Source organism: Procambarus clarkii, chromosome 19, assembly GCF_040958095.1.
Source record: "Procambarus clarkii isolate CNS0578487 chromosome 19, FALCON_Pclarkii_2.0, whole genome shotgun sequence".
NCBI classification, from domain to species: Eukaryota; Metazoa; Arthropoda; class Malacostraca; order Decapoda; family Cambaridae; genus Procambarus; species Procambarus clarkii.
The window spans coordinates 47741377-47761174 of NC_091168.1; the positions used below are offsets into that span (position 1 = coordinate 47741377).

The 19798-nt window shown below is 36.5% G+C and overlaps 1 protein-coding gene across 1 annotated transcript in view; it reads left to right on the plus strand.

Moving 5' to 3' along the window:
* Positions 1–19798, plus strand: part of LOC138366485 (glutamic acid-rich protein-like) — a 62135-nt gene that overhangs the window by 22383 nt on the left and 19954 nt on the right. The window contains exon 4 of the mRNA XM_069327541.1: positions 14591–14696. Within this exon, the coding sequence (XP_069183642.1) occupies positions 14591–14696 (106 nt within the window). The remainder of the gene's footprint in view (positions 1–14590; positions 14697–19798) is intronic.

Consider the following 19798-nt stretch of genomic DNA (forward strand, 5'->3'; position numbering starts at 1 on the left):
TCAAAAGAATTTTATATATTATTCCTAATGTTAACTTAGCCAAAATATTTAAGATTATCCCATCTTATGAGGATAAAGAGGTTTTGAACCTCTCTAACAACCTTAAAGCAAATTTTTCAATCGACATATATAAGTGTATTTTTACAAAATTTTATAGGAAATTATTCACACCTGACATTATAAGCCAATTGGTTCATCACATTGGCTACTAGAGCTAGCTGGTGTCTTAAATAATCACTAAATGTTAATATCATCATTTGAAATTTTAGTTTAAGTTGATGTTTCACATTAATTTAGTTGAAGTTATACTTCTTGGAATAGTACTGAATAATCATGTCTTTTTTAATAAATATTAAAAAAATGAGTGAATTCCTCGAAAATACTGAAGAAATTGATTTTTATCTACAAATAGATCCGTTATATATTGATAAGACGGAATTTCATATTTAAAAGTTTGGGATATTATAAATAAACATAAAAATTCAAATGTAACATATAACAATATTCTAAATTTATTCTATAATAATGAATGTGAAATATTTTCCAATGAAATATATTTGAAATTAGTTAATGGTTTTTATATTCCCAAATTTGATATAATACTTAATGTTATTTGAAATTTAAATTAAATTTAATGTTTATAAAAACTGTATATAAATTTATTATATTTGTTATTAATTAATCCCAATATACATGAATATTTCTCTTTTCTTTTTGAATAGCTTCTACTAATAATAATATTACATCTTTCATAAGAAACGAAGAGCTAACTTTTATATCATTTTGCTTAATAATTATTTCGAAAGGTGACCTAAAAATAGTGAGTGTTTTTTTATTCTCACTCTGGTACCAACACTTATTACAATTTCCTCTCTTTACCACAACATTTTGGAGATTAGGTAAATATAATACCCAAGAATTTAACAGCTCTTCAAATTGTTTTACTTCTGATGGTACAGCTATAATTAAGTTCTCTGATTCTTCAATATACTTTATAATATCTGTAAACTTTTGTCTTACTCTCTTTTGGTAATAAGGCTCGTCAGCCATTATGTCAAGTTTCAATAATAAATAATAATAGGAGGATTCAGCTTCCAGTCCCTCTTAAAAGACTTATGTATGTACAAAGGAGCAGCAATATAAAGAAAATTATAGAATATTAAAAAAATATGAAAATTGGTAACAAGAATTTGAAGAAAATACTGTTGTAGTTGGCCTGACAGAATTCAGTGTCGTGCGCCGATCATATTTGCACGATAAATATTTTACTTCTGACATATATAGGTTCTCTGATTCTACAATATCCTTTATATTATCTTGTAAGCTTTTCTCTCTCTCTCTATTGTTTAGTGATAAGGATCATGTACCAATATGGCGAGTGTTTCATTCATATATCGATGTATTGAGACTTCAATAGAATTTACTAGTATCAATGAAATTAAACAGGGACACTTATCCACTAGAAATAATATTTTTGAAATAATTATTATTAATAATAATAATAATAATAATAATAATAATAATAATAATAATAATAATTTAGGAGGAGGAGGAGGAAATGTAATTAGTCGTCCTAGGTTGGTTTTAAAACGATCGCTGCATCAACCAAAAATTAAACAATTTTTAAAAAAAAACTCAGAGATAATTACACAAAAATGTGCTGAATTATTATGTAAGGAGCCATATAATGAACTCTTAGCAATGAATCAAAAATGGCAATGTAATATTTTTTGTCCTTTTCATGAAGTTCGTGGTAAATCTCGTACACCTTCAGGTAGACTTTATATTCATCGTCATCGTTTTCACTGTTATTCCACAAATTGTAATAAAAGAGTTTCAACTGAGAAACTCCTAAATTTTCTCTTAAATAAAAACCAAAAATGATTTCTTCGACATACCAGTATTTTCTTCAAATTCCTGTTATAATTTTCGTACTTTTTTTTATATTTTTTAATTTTCTTTATATTACTGATCGTTTTTACATTCATAGTTTTTTACGTCAAAGTATTAAAGAGGGAATTGAAGCTGAAGAAATTGCATTTGAAGAAAGACACGAATTTATTGATCTACAAGGTTGGCTAAATTATAATGAATATGATAACAATAATGACATTAAAATCAATAAATGTAAGGGAATGATTTTAAAAGTAGATAGTTCTCAGTCACATGACAATCAAATTTGTCAAAAACTTGGGGGCCGTAAATGTGGACGTTATTTAGAAAAGGTCGTAATACCTATATCATCTTCTACTAGCAATATAAAATATTATTATGGAGGTGGAATCCTCAAACCAGGATGCACATACTGTCTTTGGAAACAACCAGAAGAAAAATTCTGTGACCCAGTATGGGGTTTTCTACAGTATTCATTTGAAGAAGATCGATGGAAGTGTAAATCCTACCTACCAGGTCTTTATAACGCAACTACAAATAGATTAACTGCATGTGAACCAGGAGGAACTTTGGTTAAAATTACCAATGGGCAGGATGAAGTAGTGGACCTTACTCAAATGACCCCCCAAGACTTTTTTATACCATTAAAAGAACAAGAAAAATATATATGTCGATGTTCCCCTGGATATATTTCTAATCCAGATATCTCACGTTCAGCCTGTTTCCGCGATCCTTGTCTGGTACATTTACCATCTGGTGTAATTACAGCTCCAGGTTATTCTAATGGTCTATGTAACTGCGGTCCTATGTATACTAACTTACATGACAATAAACATTTTCCGTGTACAGCGTGTCCGGATCCCCATTTTGATGAGGAAAAACAAGAATTATCTATTTGGATGAAGTGTAAGATTGATAAAAATAATATTGAAATACATAAAGGAACATATCCATGTTCAAATTTGGAAGATATTGAACGTGGATGTGCAAAGGTAATTTTAAAGGCAAAATTTGTATCCAAGACTGATTTGATTGATTACGAAAATACCGAAAATTTTTTTAATCGATTTATGAATTACTCAATATTAAAAACAAAACTAAATAATGTTTGCATGTAACTCTGATGGTAGTATAGAAATCCCATTATCTTATTTCAAAAAATTACACTTTTATCCTCCTGCTTTACCTTTAGGAACAATTGTTCTAACCAACTATCATCATCATAATATTATTAATGTTGATAAGAATGATGATGATGATGTTACCTTTGAAAATAATAGTGTAGAAGACTTACAATTATTTGTACAATACTTACTCATAAAATTGAAAAGGAAATTTATTATGAAATTGGATTCCCATTCAGTCTGTGATTACTCTCCTAATATAAATAATGTTGCACAGTTCTTAGAAAATGGGAGTGGGAGTGGTAAAATTAACATTTTATTTATTAATATTCCAATTTTCTTTTTCCCTGATATTAAAAAAGATGAGCCATTACATAAACGGATATTACGAGTTGTATCCAACACTCATAAAATTACTCAGCTAGTGGAAGAATATATGTCTTCAAAATACAAATCCTCACAGAAAAAATAATGTTATATGATAACGTTACAACTTGTTTTGAAAATTATGGCATTAAATGTCTCTGTAATACAAATTTTCGAATGGATTATTTTGAACAAATGACTAAACAAAAATTCAAATTTTCCTTTTTTACAGTAGGAAATGTAACCACTTTTCTTGAAAGAATATATGGGAGAGACAATTTAAAACATCCGATATGGTCTTTGTCAGTACACACAACAACACCGGAAGAGTCCGTTATGGTTTTGAGAATCTTAAACGTGAAATTTTGTAATGGATGTAAGAAAGAAATAATAGGAGATGGTATACCTTCGTCTTACCATACTGGATCGCTAAAAATTGTTTCAAACAATCCTCCTTCAGTTCAATATTTTGATAATACAGGACGTGAGTTGTTTCAGAGTATAAGCAAAAGTAATAATTTTGTAGCAACGGCTGCCTACTATCTCTATTGTGCATTAAGTGATGATGAGTATCCCTTATGTAATTTATATGGGAAATGTTTTTGTAATGAAAATTACCGATGGAATTATATTTTATCTGTTCTGAAGAAAAGCTTCAAACCTAAGATGTCACAATCAAAAATTGAAGATGCAGTTCATTTTATATATGGAGATAAACCATACTTTTTAAACATAACAAATAAGGAAAATAATCAATATCATATTGTTATATCAAATTTAAAATTTCGATGTTTCAAAGAACGAGGTTCAATGAATATTCTTTATGATCAGGAAAAATGTTGTATTCAAGTACAATTTTTAGATGTTTATGGAAACATTTTACCAACTTCTTGGTTTAAATTATTCGATGAATATTATTATATCCAAATTGGTATTCGCAAAGTTATTACTCCCATAATGTTATTAGCATTTGTAAGTCATTATTATTATTTTGTATTTAGGGATTTTGAAGTTGGCATGTATTGTTCGTTCTTCAAATGGATTAATGATGAAAATAGTGATAATATAGATTATAATTATGATACAGAGGCAAGTAACGACTACAAAGAATATGGAAGTAGTGATTATGAAAGTAGTGATGAAATATTTGTTTAATAAAAAGAATATATATATATATTTTTTCAGTTTTTTATTAATTTTATTTAAAATAAATGTTTATAAAATAAATAAATAATATATAAAATGACTTTGAGTGACTTTTTGTTTGTTTTATTTTTATATAAAATATCGAATTTAACTATAAAGGGGAAAATATTATTTCAGTTTTCTTAAATTTTATCTCAAATTATAAAGTAACTATGAATATTTTAATCAAAATGTATATTTTGTTTTTTTTATTTTAAATATAAATAAAAAATTATACATAAAATTAATAATATTATATATTTAATATCTATGATAAATAAAATTATGTTTATAAAATTAACAAAACTTAAACATCAAAAATTTTATATTATATAGAAAGGTTTATAAGTTTTATTTTGCAATAAAATTTGGAAAAATATATAAATCCATAAAGAATTAATTGATTCTCTTCTTTTTTTTTTGCCTTAATTAAAAAAAAAACAATACAAAATTTGGAGTTATAAATAAAATTTGATGTCTTATTTGGGAAACTATTCAAGATCTGATTTGCCTAATAAGCCAATGAATGGTCCACCACCGGCTTATGGTCCACCACAGGGTCCCCACTGACCACAGGCTGGTGGTCAACCCCATTTTTTTCCACAAAATATTTTTTATGGATGAGATACCATATCTAAAAAAAAAAAAAAAAGAATGATGTGCTGTTACACTGCCCCTAGATATCATTCGGTTCCCAAGAGTTCAACTTAATCAAACCAGAAATGCTGCTCTTCAAATCAAGGGTCTTAAAATGTTGAATGCCGTTCCCAATCATATCAAAGACTGTACCTCTCCCAACTAGTTTAAGAAAAAAAATGTAAAGTGAGTATAATAAGAGTTTTGGTGAACTTTTGGGATTCCTGTGTGTGTGTGTGTGTGTGTGTGTGTGTGTGTGTGTGTGTGTGTCTTTGTGTCTTTGTGTGTGTGTGTGTGTGTGTGTGTGTGTGTGTGTGTCTTTGTGTGTGTGTCTTTGTGTGTGTGTGTCTTTGTGTGTGTGTGTGTGTGTGTGTGTGTGTCTTTGTGTGTGTGTGTGTCTTTGTGTGTGTGTGTCTTTGTGTTTTTGTGTGTGTGTGTGTCTTTGTGTGTGTCTTTGTGTCTGTGTGTGTGTGTCTTTGTGTGTGTGTGTCTTTGTGTCTTTGTGTGTGTCTTTGTGTGTGTCTTTGTGTCTTTGTGTGTGTGTGTGTGTGTCTTTGTGTGTGTGTGTGTGTCTTTATGTGTGTGTAAGTGTGTGTGTGTGTGTGTAAGTGTGTGTGTGTGCGTCGTTGTGTGTGTGTCTTTATGTGTGTTTAAGTGTGTGTGTCTTTGTGTCTTTGTGTCTTTGTGTGTGTGTGTGTGTGTGTGTGTCTGCGTGTGCGTGTGTGTGTGTCTTTGTGTGTGTGTGTGTCTTGGTGTCTTTGTGTGTCTTTGTGTGTGTGTGTGTCTTGGTGTGTGTAAGTGTGTGTGTCTTTGTGTGTGTGTGTGTGTCTTTGTGTGTCTTTGTGTGTGTGTGTGTGTGTGTGTGTGTCTGCGTGTGCGTGTGTGTGTGTCTTTGTGTGTGTAAGTGTGTGTGTCTTGGTGTCTTTGTGTGTCTTTGTGTGTGTGTGTGTCTTTGTGTGTGTAAGTGTGTGTGTCTTTGTGTGTGTGTGGGTGTGTGTCTTTGTGTGTCTTTGTGTGTGTGTGGGTGTGTGTCTTTGTGTGTGTGTGTGTGTGTGTGTGTGTGTGTGTGTCTTTGTGTGTGTGTGTGTGTGTCTTTGTGTGTCTTTGTGTGTGTGTGGGTGTGTGTCTTTGTGTGTCTTTGTGTGTGTGTGTGTCTTTGTGTGTGTAAGTGTGTGTGTCTTTGTGTGTGTAAGTGTGTGTGTCTTTGTGTGTGTGTGGGTGTGTGTCTTTGTGTGTCTTTGTGTGTGTGTGGGTGTGTGTCTTTGTGTGTCTTTGTGTGCGTGTGTGTGTGTCTTTGTGTGTGTAAGTGTGTGTGTCTTGGTGTCTTTGTGTGTGTGTGTGTGTGTCTTTGTGTGTGTAAGTGTGTGTGTGTAAGTGTGTGTGTGTGTGTCTTTGTGTGTGTAAGTGTGTGTGTGTGTGTCTTTGTGTGTATAAGTGTTTGTGTCTTTGTGTCTTTGTGTGTGTGTGTAAGTGTGTGTGTATGTTTTTGTATAAAAAAAAGATGAATAAAAAGGATAAACTTTCAATTAACATACAAATCGAACATATAAATAATGAGAAGTTTAACATTAAAAAAACCCCTGGATTATATTATTTTCCCCTGAGATTTAATCTAGCAAGACAATTATTTATAGCTGATAAATTATATTATAATAATAATATCGATGATTCTCATATTACTTTTACTTATCCAAACAATCTTAGCAGAAGTCAATTAATATATCATAAAATTTATGACATGTCAGGACTAACAGCTGATAATAAATTTGTCTGGTATGAAAGATTTTTCACGCAAATTCATAATCAAAATATTTTATATGAAGAGGATGATCAGGATTTTTCACTTTCAGTGTATTCTAGAACTCATTCCCCTTTTAAATTTGAAAAAACCAAAATGATACTTTTTATCAACGAGGTTGTGTATTTAATGTTGTTTCTTTTAGATGGGGTAAGAGATATTACCCAAAGTTTAAAAGAAAGTTCATTAAGGGAGTATATTATTAATAATTGTATAAATTATCAAAAAGTATTAAAAGCAAATAAAAAAACTCTTAAAACTATTGATATGTACATTTGTATTGATGATGTAATTAAATATGATGAGTTTATCATTGAGCATCTTATTAAATATTTTGAAAAAGATAAAAATTGGTCCGAAAGAAAACATATATCATTATCCACTGCATGGCATATGCATTGTGAGTTATTACAAGAATTTAGTATAATTAAAGAAAATAAAATGATTATATCAATACCAAGACTTGCAAAATTTAATTTACAACTTTTACCCGATTATCAAATAACTAAAGTGATAGCTTATCTTCCACAACAAAGCGGACATAAATATATTTGGCACAATCAGTACCAAAATTATTATATTTATAACAATGGGATTATTATTAAAAAGAGGAAGGCGTTGGATGAGATGGAGGAGGGAGGTTTGGAGGATGTGGAGGATGAAGCGGAACAGGCGTTGGAAGATCAAGTGGATCAAGATATGGAGGAGGTAGTGGAAGAGATTGATGATGCTGGAGAGGAAGAGGAGGAATATATTTGTTCAACATACCATGGTGCACGGCTTCGGGCTGAGAGAATATGATGGAGTCTGGTGGGATGATCGGTGATCATGAGTCTACCACAAAGACACACACACACACAAACACACACACACATTCTGACACACACACACACACAAACACACACACACACAAAGACACACATATACAAAGTCACACACATACAAAGTCACACACATAAAGACACACACACACACACACATAAAGACACCAAGACACACACACAAAGACACAAAGACACACACACACACAAAGACACACAGACACACACACTTACACACACAAAGACACACACACACACAAAGACACAAAGACACACAAGAGGTTCCAGGTGGTCTTCACAATAGAACAGGGTGAGGTCACTGTGCTAGGAGAAAGGGAGGTAAACCAGGCGGCCTTGGAGGAGTTCGAAATTACGAGAGAGGAGGTCAAGAGACACCTGCTGGATCTGGATGTTAGAAAGGCTGTTGGTCCAGATGGGATCTCACCATGGGTACTGAAAGAGTGTGCAGAGGCACTTTGCCTGCCACTCTCCATAGTGTATAGTAAGTCACTAGAGACGGGAGACCTACCAGAAATATGGAAGACGGCGAATGTGGTCCCAATATACAAAAAGGGCGACAGATAAGAGGCACTGAACTACAGGCCAGTGTCCTTGACTTGTATACCATGCAAGGTGATGGAGAAGATCGTGAGAAAAAACCTGGTAACACATCTGGAGAGAAGGGACAAATCGCCAACATGGATTCAGGGAGGGTAAATCTTGCCTTACAGGCTTGATAGAATTCTACGATCAGGTGACACAGATTAAGCAAGAAAGAGAGGGCTGGGCGGACTGTATTTTCTTGGATTGTCGGAAAGCCTTTGACACAGTACCACATAAGAGGCTGGTACATAAGCTGGAGAGACAGGCAGGTGTAGCTGGTAAGGTGCTTCAGTGGATAAGGGAGTATATAAGCAATAGGAAGCAGAGAGTTACGGTGAGGGGTGAGACCTCCGATTGGCGTGAAGTCACCAGTGGAGTCCCACAAGGCTCTCCCAGAGGGTATCGATTCATTTCTCTCAATGTTTGCGACAATCCTGGAGTATGCAGCCCCAGCATGGAGTCCATATCTAGTCAAGGATAAGACTAAACTGGAAAAGGTTCAAAGGTTTGCCACCAGACTAGTAATCGAGCTGAGAGGTATGAGCTACGAGGAGAGACTACGGGAATTAAACCTCACTTCGCTGGAAGACAGAAGAGCTAGGGGGGAGGGACATAATCACCACATTTATGACAGAGCCCGATAGGCTCATGAATCTGTACACCTGTTGATTGACGGTTGAGAGGCAGGGCCAAAGAGCCAGAGCTGAACCCCACAAACACAACTAGGTGAGTACACACACACACACACACACACACACACACACATATATTCTGACACATAAAACGTACTCTCACATAGGAATCATACACACAGGAATCACACACACATTCTCACAAATACACACACACACACACACACACACACACACACACACACACACACACACACACACACACACACTCATTCTTACACACACACACACACACACAAAGACACAAAGACACACACACAAAGACACACACAAAGACACACACACACACACACACACACACACACACACACACACACACAAAGACACACACACACACACACACACACACACACACACACACACACACACACACACACACACACACACACACACACACACACACACACACACACACACATATTCTGACACATAAAACGTACTCTCACATAGGAATCATACACACACACACACACATATATTCTGACACATAAAACGTATTCTCACACAGGAATCACACACACATTCTCACAAATACACACACACACACACACACACACACACACACACACACACACACACACACACACACACACACATACTCATTCTTACACACACACACACACACACAAAGACACAAAGACACACACACAAAGACACACACAAAGACACACAAAGACACACACACACACACACACACACACATACTCATTCTTACACACACACACACACATACTCATTCTTACACACACACACACACACAAAGACACACACACACACACACAAAGACACACACAAAGACACACACACACAAAGACACAAAGACACACACACACACTAGTGAAAATCCTCTCGTTGGCTCCACCCACTTCACCCGTGATTGGTGCTCCATCAAGCCAATCACAGCAGACCGGCCACACAGTTACCACGACTCACATACCAAACACTTATTTGTTTTTAAACAGTAAAATTAACTCTTTTTTAATACTTATTTAAAAAAGAAAGAATAGCTCATGACAGAATTGATGATAAAAGAAATTGACCATGGTCTTCAGCCTTTTATTCACATCACCCAAAGTTTGGTTGATGAAAATAAATCTTTTTTAAATACAAATAAGTATCTGACAGATTTGACAGAAAACATTAAATTGTCAAATCTTCATCACCCAGCCAAATCTTTTATTAATTCTATCAATGAAAACCTAAATTTTAAATCCCAAAATGATTTTAATAAAATTATGAAAAATATTTTGCATGGTGATGTAGAATCCCCTATTCTAAATATTATAGAAAACAAAGCTCTTAAACAACATATGTTAAAAAAATACCCATTTAAACTCTATGAAGAACACATTAACAATGTAAATAAACTTGCCCAAGATCTTGGGTTTGAAAACGAAACTCAATTTCTTGAATATTTAGAAAGTAATCCTTCACCAACTGATTCCAAATTAACTAAAATTTTTAACACTATGACCAAATGGGCTGGTAAACATAAAAGTTTGATATTGAAATCTGCGATATTATTAGGTGTAGGTGTTGCTTTTCTTGAATATTTGAACAAATACAATCGGAAGAACAGTGGTTGTTTTAGATACCATGTTGGAAAAGGACATTCCCTAAAAAAAGAAGTATATTTGACCAGATTTTGTAAATTCCCTATCAATCGGGTTGATTATATTAATTATGACATACTAAATGATAATACTCATCCATTGTTCAATAAAAAAGTCTGGAACTGTCAATTTGATATTCCAAATTCTGCAGAAACCCAAAACATATTAAATTTGGGCTGTAAGGGAATATGTTGTCCCCATAACTACAATTATCTTTCACAATTTGTCAAGGGTTATGAACCTATTTCTAATTTAGAAAATAAAGAAATATTTTATATATATAAATGTGAACAGGGAACAATTTTAAGAAATATTGCCGAAATTTTAGGAGATGGTATTGGTGAAGTGATTCAAGGCATTGGGCAATCTGATATATGGCAATTTATATTGAAATCAATTAAAAATATTGGCTGGGTTATACTTTTAATTTTATTATTAATAATAATGTTAGGCCCATTGATAATGGTGATCAAATAGCGACATATGAGTGCACTAATGGGTGGTGTAGTGTATGGTGCATTGATGTAATAATATACAATATTTACTCACTGAGCTTATTTGCAAAGAAAATGTTTAACTACCATTGCAACATTCATTAACATATTTCATAAATAATTCTCGAGGTAACCCACCATATTCATATGCAATGTATATGAAGGATATACCCCAGGGGACCTCTGTTATATGTCCATCAATATTTCGTAAAATTTTCCATGATTTTAAATTTTCTTTTTCCTTTTCTAAAAAGGAAATTTTATATTGAACTTCAACACTGTAATGGGAATAAATTTCTGATGATTGTGGTAGCGGTGGTTGTGGTGGTGGTGGTGGTGGTGGTAGTGGTGGTGGCGGTGGTGGTGGTGGTGGTGGTGGTGGTGGTGGTGGAGCTAATTGATAAAAATATTTTGAAGGAAAATCATAAACGTAACATGAAGAAGGTGGAATTACATAAATTGAATGTGGCACTGAAGTCATATAATAAGGTACAATCATATATTGAGTTGTTTGTAATGGTATTTGTGGAATGGTTGGTTGATAATAATAATCATTTCGATGACACCCATATTCTTCACAACCACCACCACTATTCCAACTTTCAGCATCACCATTTACTCCAGCTTCCACCATGATTCCTCTCAGTATTCTGGTAAATGAATTCTCAAATTTCTTTATTATATTGATCAATATTAAAAAAATAAATAAATACTCTTAACATTTTCGTAATGAAAACTGTTACTGTTACTGTCTCTGATATTGCAATTGCAACTTACATAGTACATCGTATATCACAACGAAAAACAATGGAGATTCTTCAACAAAGAAATGGAAGTAAGTATTTTAAAAATATTATCATTAAGAATATACCATGGAAAAATATTCCTCCCAATTTCCCCAAAGCTTTCTTAGATGAAAATCCTAACGACTTTGAAGTTAAATTCACAACGCTAGGTTGTAACATGCTAAAATGTTACTATGATGTAAAAACTGCTTGTCAGCCCGGATCTGGATCAGCTATTTTAATAAACGAACGTGAATATGCCTGTAGTGAAGCATGTTATGCTGTTCATAATGAGGTCCTTGAATTTCTTCAAGAAAGATTTGGTAATGATTTAAAATCTATTCTAAACAATACAGAAACAGACAATCATTATTTCTCGAAACCTATTCCCGTTGAAACTTGGTCGATTAATGTCAAAGAATCTAACGAAAATTATTGTGGTGTACAGTTGTCTGCACTTAAAACATTGGCTCTAAGACCTTCAAGTCGATGGAGTCCTTCTAATGAAAACGATTTACAATCTTATCAAAAGAACCCCATTGCCTATGCCAAGAATACAAATACATATCAACTGAGAAAAGCTGTTGCTGGCTTAATCGATGCTCCACCATTGACATGGAATATTCAGCAACAGAATATAAACTTTAACTCAATCTATTGTAAATTCTTTCATAAATACTACGATAGCCAGTCAGATCAATGCCATAGTCATGTCCACCGCCAGATATTAGGTTTTATATTTGGCAATCAAGTTATCAACCAATTAACCGATGGTGAATTAGTGGACTTACTTAATCCAACATCAGGAATGAGTATGATTCTTATGGATAAATTGAACAAACAAAATTATATGGATGTTGACAGAGGTTATATTGAAACAGTTGTTCCACAGTCAATACTCGAAAAAGAACAATTTGTTGACGAAGCGGATATAGTAGTATCCTCCGAAAATGTATCATTTATTGAACAGTATACTACTACAACTACTAATTTCATAGATGTTATAATAACACGTTTAGAATCTGAGTTTTCCGATTTATTATCATTAATAAAAGATGAGGCTATTACTATAACCGAAATTGAAGTTACAACTCGAGTGCCTAAGATAATTTCAAGACTGTTAAAATATTTCTCCGAAAACATTCTTCATGATGCTCTTCAAGAATTATTATCTGTAATTATGGTAGAAGCTTCATCTCAACAAATGATTATTCAACTTTTGGCGATGATCATTCGATCATCTATGGTTGAAATGAGCATTCAATTTTCAATACGGCTTTTATCCGTTTTATCTTCGTCTTTATCCCTTGTTTTATCTGTGGGATTAGTGTTGTTACCATTAGAATTATATTTATCAATAGGTAATATTGGTGGGTACAATAATGAAATAACTCATGCTGCATTAGAAAACCTTCGCCATAAAATAATTAATCAATTGTTAGAACAAGATATAAACTTTGGACAATATATTAAATTGGGGCCTCCACAGTCTATAACCACACCACAAATAACACCAGATATGATATATTTATCTGCCATAAATGAAATAATACGCATTTATCCCCAATGTATAAACATAATTGGTATGGATGGAACTACCACAAATTCTTTAGAAGAGAACAAGATGATTTTAAGCCTGCTTAGTCAGTTTGATGTAAACAGCCTTGGTCAAGCAATTACTCACAAGATTAATTCTAAAACCTATGATAGAGATTCTAAAGTGATAGATATGAGTAATTATATCATTAATGAAGCTAAATATAAACATTATCCCATTCAAACTGCAGATTTGGAATTACAAGAAGTAGAAAATTTAATTTCAAATTCTAAAAGGGATATATTAATTTTATGTTTAGCTTTGATATTTTTAATTGTCAGTCTGTTCCTCTTTCTCTTCAAGAAGCAACTTTATTCTTTTTATACACTAGGCATAAGTAATTGTTTTTATATATATTGGTCTCTTTCTACAGCTTGGTTAAATTAAAAGCCATAATAAAAATATTATTGAGTGTGTGTGTGTGTGTGTGTGTGTGTGTGTGTCTGTGTATGTGTGTACATCCGGTGGTATTCTGAGGCCCCAAAAATAACAACTTGGACCATTTTTATATAAAGAGCTTCACACCAACAGAGAGATCAGACAAGACTCAATTCGTCTCGTTGATAGAGCCGGTGCCTGTCTGGGTGTACGTCTTTATGCTGAGTCCAGTCCCATTCCCTTTTTTAATTCTACTAACTCCAAACGTTTTAATGAGTAAATGTCCTCCATTGTACAAGGTGAGCTTGTCATATGTGGCAAAGACCTCGATCCCCTTCACATATTAAACATATGGAATGGTATCCGTATGGATAGTTCCCTTCCCAAAATTAGCATGTCATTGTTCACTCTGAACAAAATCGACCCAAATGAGTTTCCCTTAACTCAATCTACCCCAGACCTTTCCCCCCCCAAAAAAAACACCAACATCAAAAAGACATTATCAGATGATAATGATCTTAACCCACCCTTCAAGAAAAGAAAGAAAAATGCCATCAGAAGTAGGTTTGGAATGGTGAACCGAGACGATGAAGATTCATCTGAAGATTCATCTGAAGATTCATCTGAAGAATCATCTGAAGAATCATCTGAAGATTCATCTGAAGATTCCTCCTCGGAATACTCTGATGAGGGGTCCCTCTCATTGATCAAGTAAGTAATGACATTTCTCATAAATATTGGTGTTGGCGTTATGGTGTGTTAACTCAATTGCTCCCTGAAGTCCATTGGGCCAAATATTATATACAGTATCGGATAACATAATACTCGCCGGAGCTTCGAGACCTGAGCTCTTCGTCGCTGGCCACTAGATTGTCCTCAATGAATAAAAAGGATGTGATAGCTCCTTACTCCCTCAGTCTACCTCGTAGTTCACGCCCAGTGACAACATGTGTTTAAATCCTTGAAGAAATCCATTCAGTATAGTGAGTGAAGTCGTATTCTCGTCGTTCCTTCTTAAGGGTTATAGTATTAATTTGTTTTTTTTTTTTTTTTTTTTTTTGTGTGTGTGTAATTTTTGTAATTTTTTGGATGAATAATTGTCTAAAATTTAATTTTATGGAATGCCTAGGGATGTAAAAATTACAATGTAAAATTGACCAGCAATGAATATTGTTTCTCAATGATCATAGTTTTTTTTTTTTTTTTTTTTTTAAGTTTGGATGTTTATAGACTAATTTAATAATGGTCTGATTGTAACAACCTAAAAAAATTTCAGGACCCCAGTACTAAGCGGCTCATCAATCATCTGAACATGGCGCATGTTGGACCTGACACACAGTCCTCTTCCAACCCAAGAAACTGTCACTCAGGCAGTTGTCTAGAGGCTGGGTTTGTGCCCCGGGGCAGTGACAATGGACAACAGCAACCATCTCAACATAACATTTCTCAGTCCCAACATACTCAAGGGCACATCAAAGATGTCGCTGGTGGATGCCATGAAGGCATGGACGATGGGGCAATGGGCGAGACGCAGGGACAAAAAGTGTGTGAATGTGGCACTGTGGGGGGGGGGGGAGGCTCTCGTCTCCTGGCGATGCCCACATCAACACACTCTTGAGTGGTTAGATGAACAATTCCATCAACAACAACAAAAAATACAGCAACAACATCAAAAAAATAACATTTTGGCGAGTAGGGATGATGAAAGAGATGCAGATTCTGCCCAGACCACTAGTAATGAAAATAAGGTTCGTTCTCCACATTTCAGTGACTATTGTGATGGTCAGTCAGCTCCATCCAACACTCAGGCTAATCCCAAGGTTGTAAGCATTGACTCGTCGTTTTACCAGTTCCAGAAGTTGGCACCCCCCGGTTTAGCCTACTACCCTCCTCTTAACAATGATCATGCAATGACAGCAGATGGAAATGAGGTTGATGATGTACAACCGATCGATCTCTCCCTTAAATCTAAATCATCAGCATCACCAAAACTAACCTCTGTACAGTCAGCTCCATCCAACACTCAGGCTAATCCCAAGGTTGTAAGCATTGACTCGTCGTTTCTTAACAATGATCATGCAATGAGAGCAGATGGAAATGAGGTTGATGATGTACAACCGATCGATCTCTCCCTTAAATCTAAACCATCAGCATCGCCAAAACTAACCTCTGTACAGTCAGCTCCATCCAACACTCAGGCTAAGTCCCTGAAGTTGGCACCCCCCGGTTTAGCCTACTACTCTGCTCTTAACAATGGTCATGCAATGAGAGCAGATGGAAATGAGGTTGATGATGACGAACACAGATTCATATGTGATATTTGCCAAAAAGTATATAAGCGAAAAGAAGCCTTAACAGAACACCGTCGACTCCATACAGGGGAGAAGCCTTTTGAATGTGACAAGTGTTTCAAGAGGTTCTCTTACAGGGGTTCCCATTCTAGACATAAACAGAAACACTGTCCAGTTTTACACTGTTTTACTTTCTTCAAGTTCATCCAGGAGTTCTCGTCTAATAACAATTTTAAGGGACCTATGAACTTTGTATAGGACACTTCATTTTGTATTTTTTCCAGTCTATCAATACTTTTGCCATTCTGTAGGACCAAAGCTGGTACATGATAGTCTATCAGAGACCTTTATACGCTAAATACATCATTCTTACTATTCTAATATTAACACCATATTTCGGGCTGTACCCCACTACAGTTCTGAGAGCCTTGAGTCTGTCTCTACATTGTTGATGTAACTTATTGATTGCAGTTGAGGTACAAGGGACAGAGACTCCAAGGTATTTGAAAGAAGAGACATAGTCTATTGGTATGTCCCATCACTTAACCTATTTTCACTAATTGTAATATTTTTGGTATAAAAATTAGTACTTGCAAACTCAAAATATATGCAATAAGTCCTAAATCAGGCTTAATATATAAGATCAACGAAAAATGTTGTTTTTAATATAAATTATTGTTTTTAATATAAATTATAAAAATCAATGTGTTTTCATAATAATAAATATCCCATTGGAAACTGGAAACAATTTCGATATTGAAGGGTTGGTTAGGTACTGTTACTAAAAGTATAATAGACTCAAAAGCTACACGAAAAACAACGTAGAAATAAATCACCATCGGAATCTTTCACGCAATCCCCAAAGGAATTAAATTTTGTTACAGATTCATTAATTAAAATGGGGGATTGGTAAACCCCACCGGAAGAAGATGGTTCCCTCCTCCCAATCTTGCAGTAACCATAAAATTTATTTCGTGTCATAATACAGTATGAAGGATCAGACTCTTATAATCAGTGAAAATTTTGATGAACTCCTGTCTCAAAGACACGAGTGTGTGTGTGTGTGGCTGTTGTGTTTAGCTAGTGTATGTAGCTAGCTGTTGGGTGTAGCTAGTGGGTGTAGCTAGGGTGTGTAGCTGTTGGGTGTGGCTTGTGTGTGTGTGTGTGTGTGTGGCTGTTGTGTTTAGCTAGTGTGTGTAGCTGTTGGGTGTGGCTTGTGTGTGTGTGTGTGTGTGGCTGTTGTGTTTAGCTAGTGTATGTAGCTAGCTGTTGGGTGTAGCTAGTGGGTGTAGCTAGTGTGTGTAGCTGTTGGGTGTGACTTGTGTAGCTAGTGTGTGTAGCTGTTGGGTGTGGCTTGTGTGTGTGTGTGTGTGTATGTGTGTGTGTTTGTGTGTGTGTGGCTGTTGTGTTTTGTAGCTAGCTGTTGGGTGTAGCTAGTGTGTTTAGCTGTTGGGTGTGGCTTGTGTGTGTGTGTGTGTGTGTGTGTGGCTGTTGTGTTTTGTAGCTAGCTGTTGGGTGTAGCTAGTGGGTGTAGATAGTGTGTGTAGCTGTTGGGTGTGGCTTGTGTGTGTGTGTGTGTGTGTGTGGCTGTTGTGTTTAGCTAGTGTATGTAGCTAGCTGTTGGGTGTGGCTTGTGTGTGTGTGTGTGTGTGTGTGTGTGTGTGTGTGTGTGGTTGTTGTGTTTAACTAGTGTATGTAGCTAGCTGTTGGGTGTAGCTAGTGGGTGTAGCTAGTGTGTTTAGCTGTTGGGTGTAGCTAGTGTGTTTAGCTGTTGGGTGTGGCTGGTATGTGTGGCTGGTAGGTGCAGCTTGTGAGTGCAGTTTGTGGGTGCAGCTTGTGGGTTAGCTGGTGTGTGTAGCTTGTCATGCGACCAGTGGGGCGAGGGTCACCAATGGTCGGTGGGGGTCAACGCCTTTGAAAGTGTTCTATGTTGCTTTTATTGGACAGAATAAACAAAATGTGAAAACTAATAAAATTTATAGAAAATCTAACAAAATTCAAAAGTATATAATAATTTGAAACATTACGAACAAAAAAAAAAGTGAGGTACCACTAGAGGCACCCATTCTCAGTCTGTATCCTTCTGGGACCCAGTGCATTAAACCTCAACACCCACACCCACACCCACACCCACACCCACCACCCACACCCACATCACATACCACACCCACTACAGCCACACCAACATATCACACCCACTCCAGCCAACCCAACATCCACACCAGCCAATCACACCCACACTACACCCACACCAATCTACCAGAAGCCAATCACACCCACTACACCCACACCCACCCACACCAAACCCTCAACCCACAACACCCACACCAACCAACAAAACCCACCACCCACACCCACTACAGCCACACCCACCCACACCAAACCCTCAACCCACAACACCCACACCAACCAACAAAACCCACCACCCACACCCACTACAGCCACACCAACCTACCTCACCCACTCCAGCCAACCCAACATCCACACCAATCTACCACAAGCCAATCACACCCAGTAAAACCACACCAGCCAACCACACCCACACCCACACCAGCTAACCCCACCCATACAAAACCCTCAACCCACAACACCGACACCAGCCAACCACACCAAACCCTCAACCCACATCACACCCACACCAGCCAACCACACCCACCACCCACACCCACCCACACCAAACCCTCAACCCACATCACACCCACACCAGCCAACCACACCCACCACCCACACCCACCCACACCAAACTCTCAACCCACATCACACCCACACCAGCCAACCACACCCACCACCCACACCCACCCACACCAAACTCTCAACCCACATCACACCCACACCAGCCAACCACACCCACCACCCACATCCACATCACATCCCACACCCACAACACATCCACATCACATACCACATCCACAACACATCCACATTACATACCACACCCACAACATATCCACATCACATACCACACCTACAACACATCCACATCACATACCACACCCACTACAGCCACACCAACCCACAACACCCACACCCACCATCCACGACACCCACCACACCCTCTACACCCACACCACCTACAACACCCCATCACACCCACCACACCCACTCTAACAACAAAACTCCACCACATCCACTACACCCACACACCCCTAAGACTATCACAGTTTCACTACCACCCCACTCCAGCCACGCCACGCCGGCAACACTACCACCCCCAGCCACCCCACTCCAGCTACACCATCCCACAACCCCAGCCACACCACAACCCCAGCCACACCACAACCCCAGCCATACCACAACCCCAGCCACACCACAACCCCAGCCACCATCCACAACCCCAGCCACACCACAACCCCAGCCACACCACAACCCCAGCCACACCATCCACAACCCCAGCCCACCACAACCCCAGCCACACCACAACCCCAGCCAACCACAACCCCAGCCACACCACAACCCCAGCCACACCACAACCCCCCACACCACAACCCCAGCCACACCACAACCCCAGCCACACCACAACCC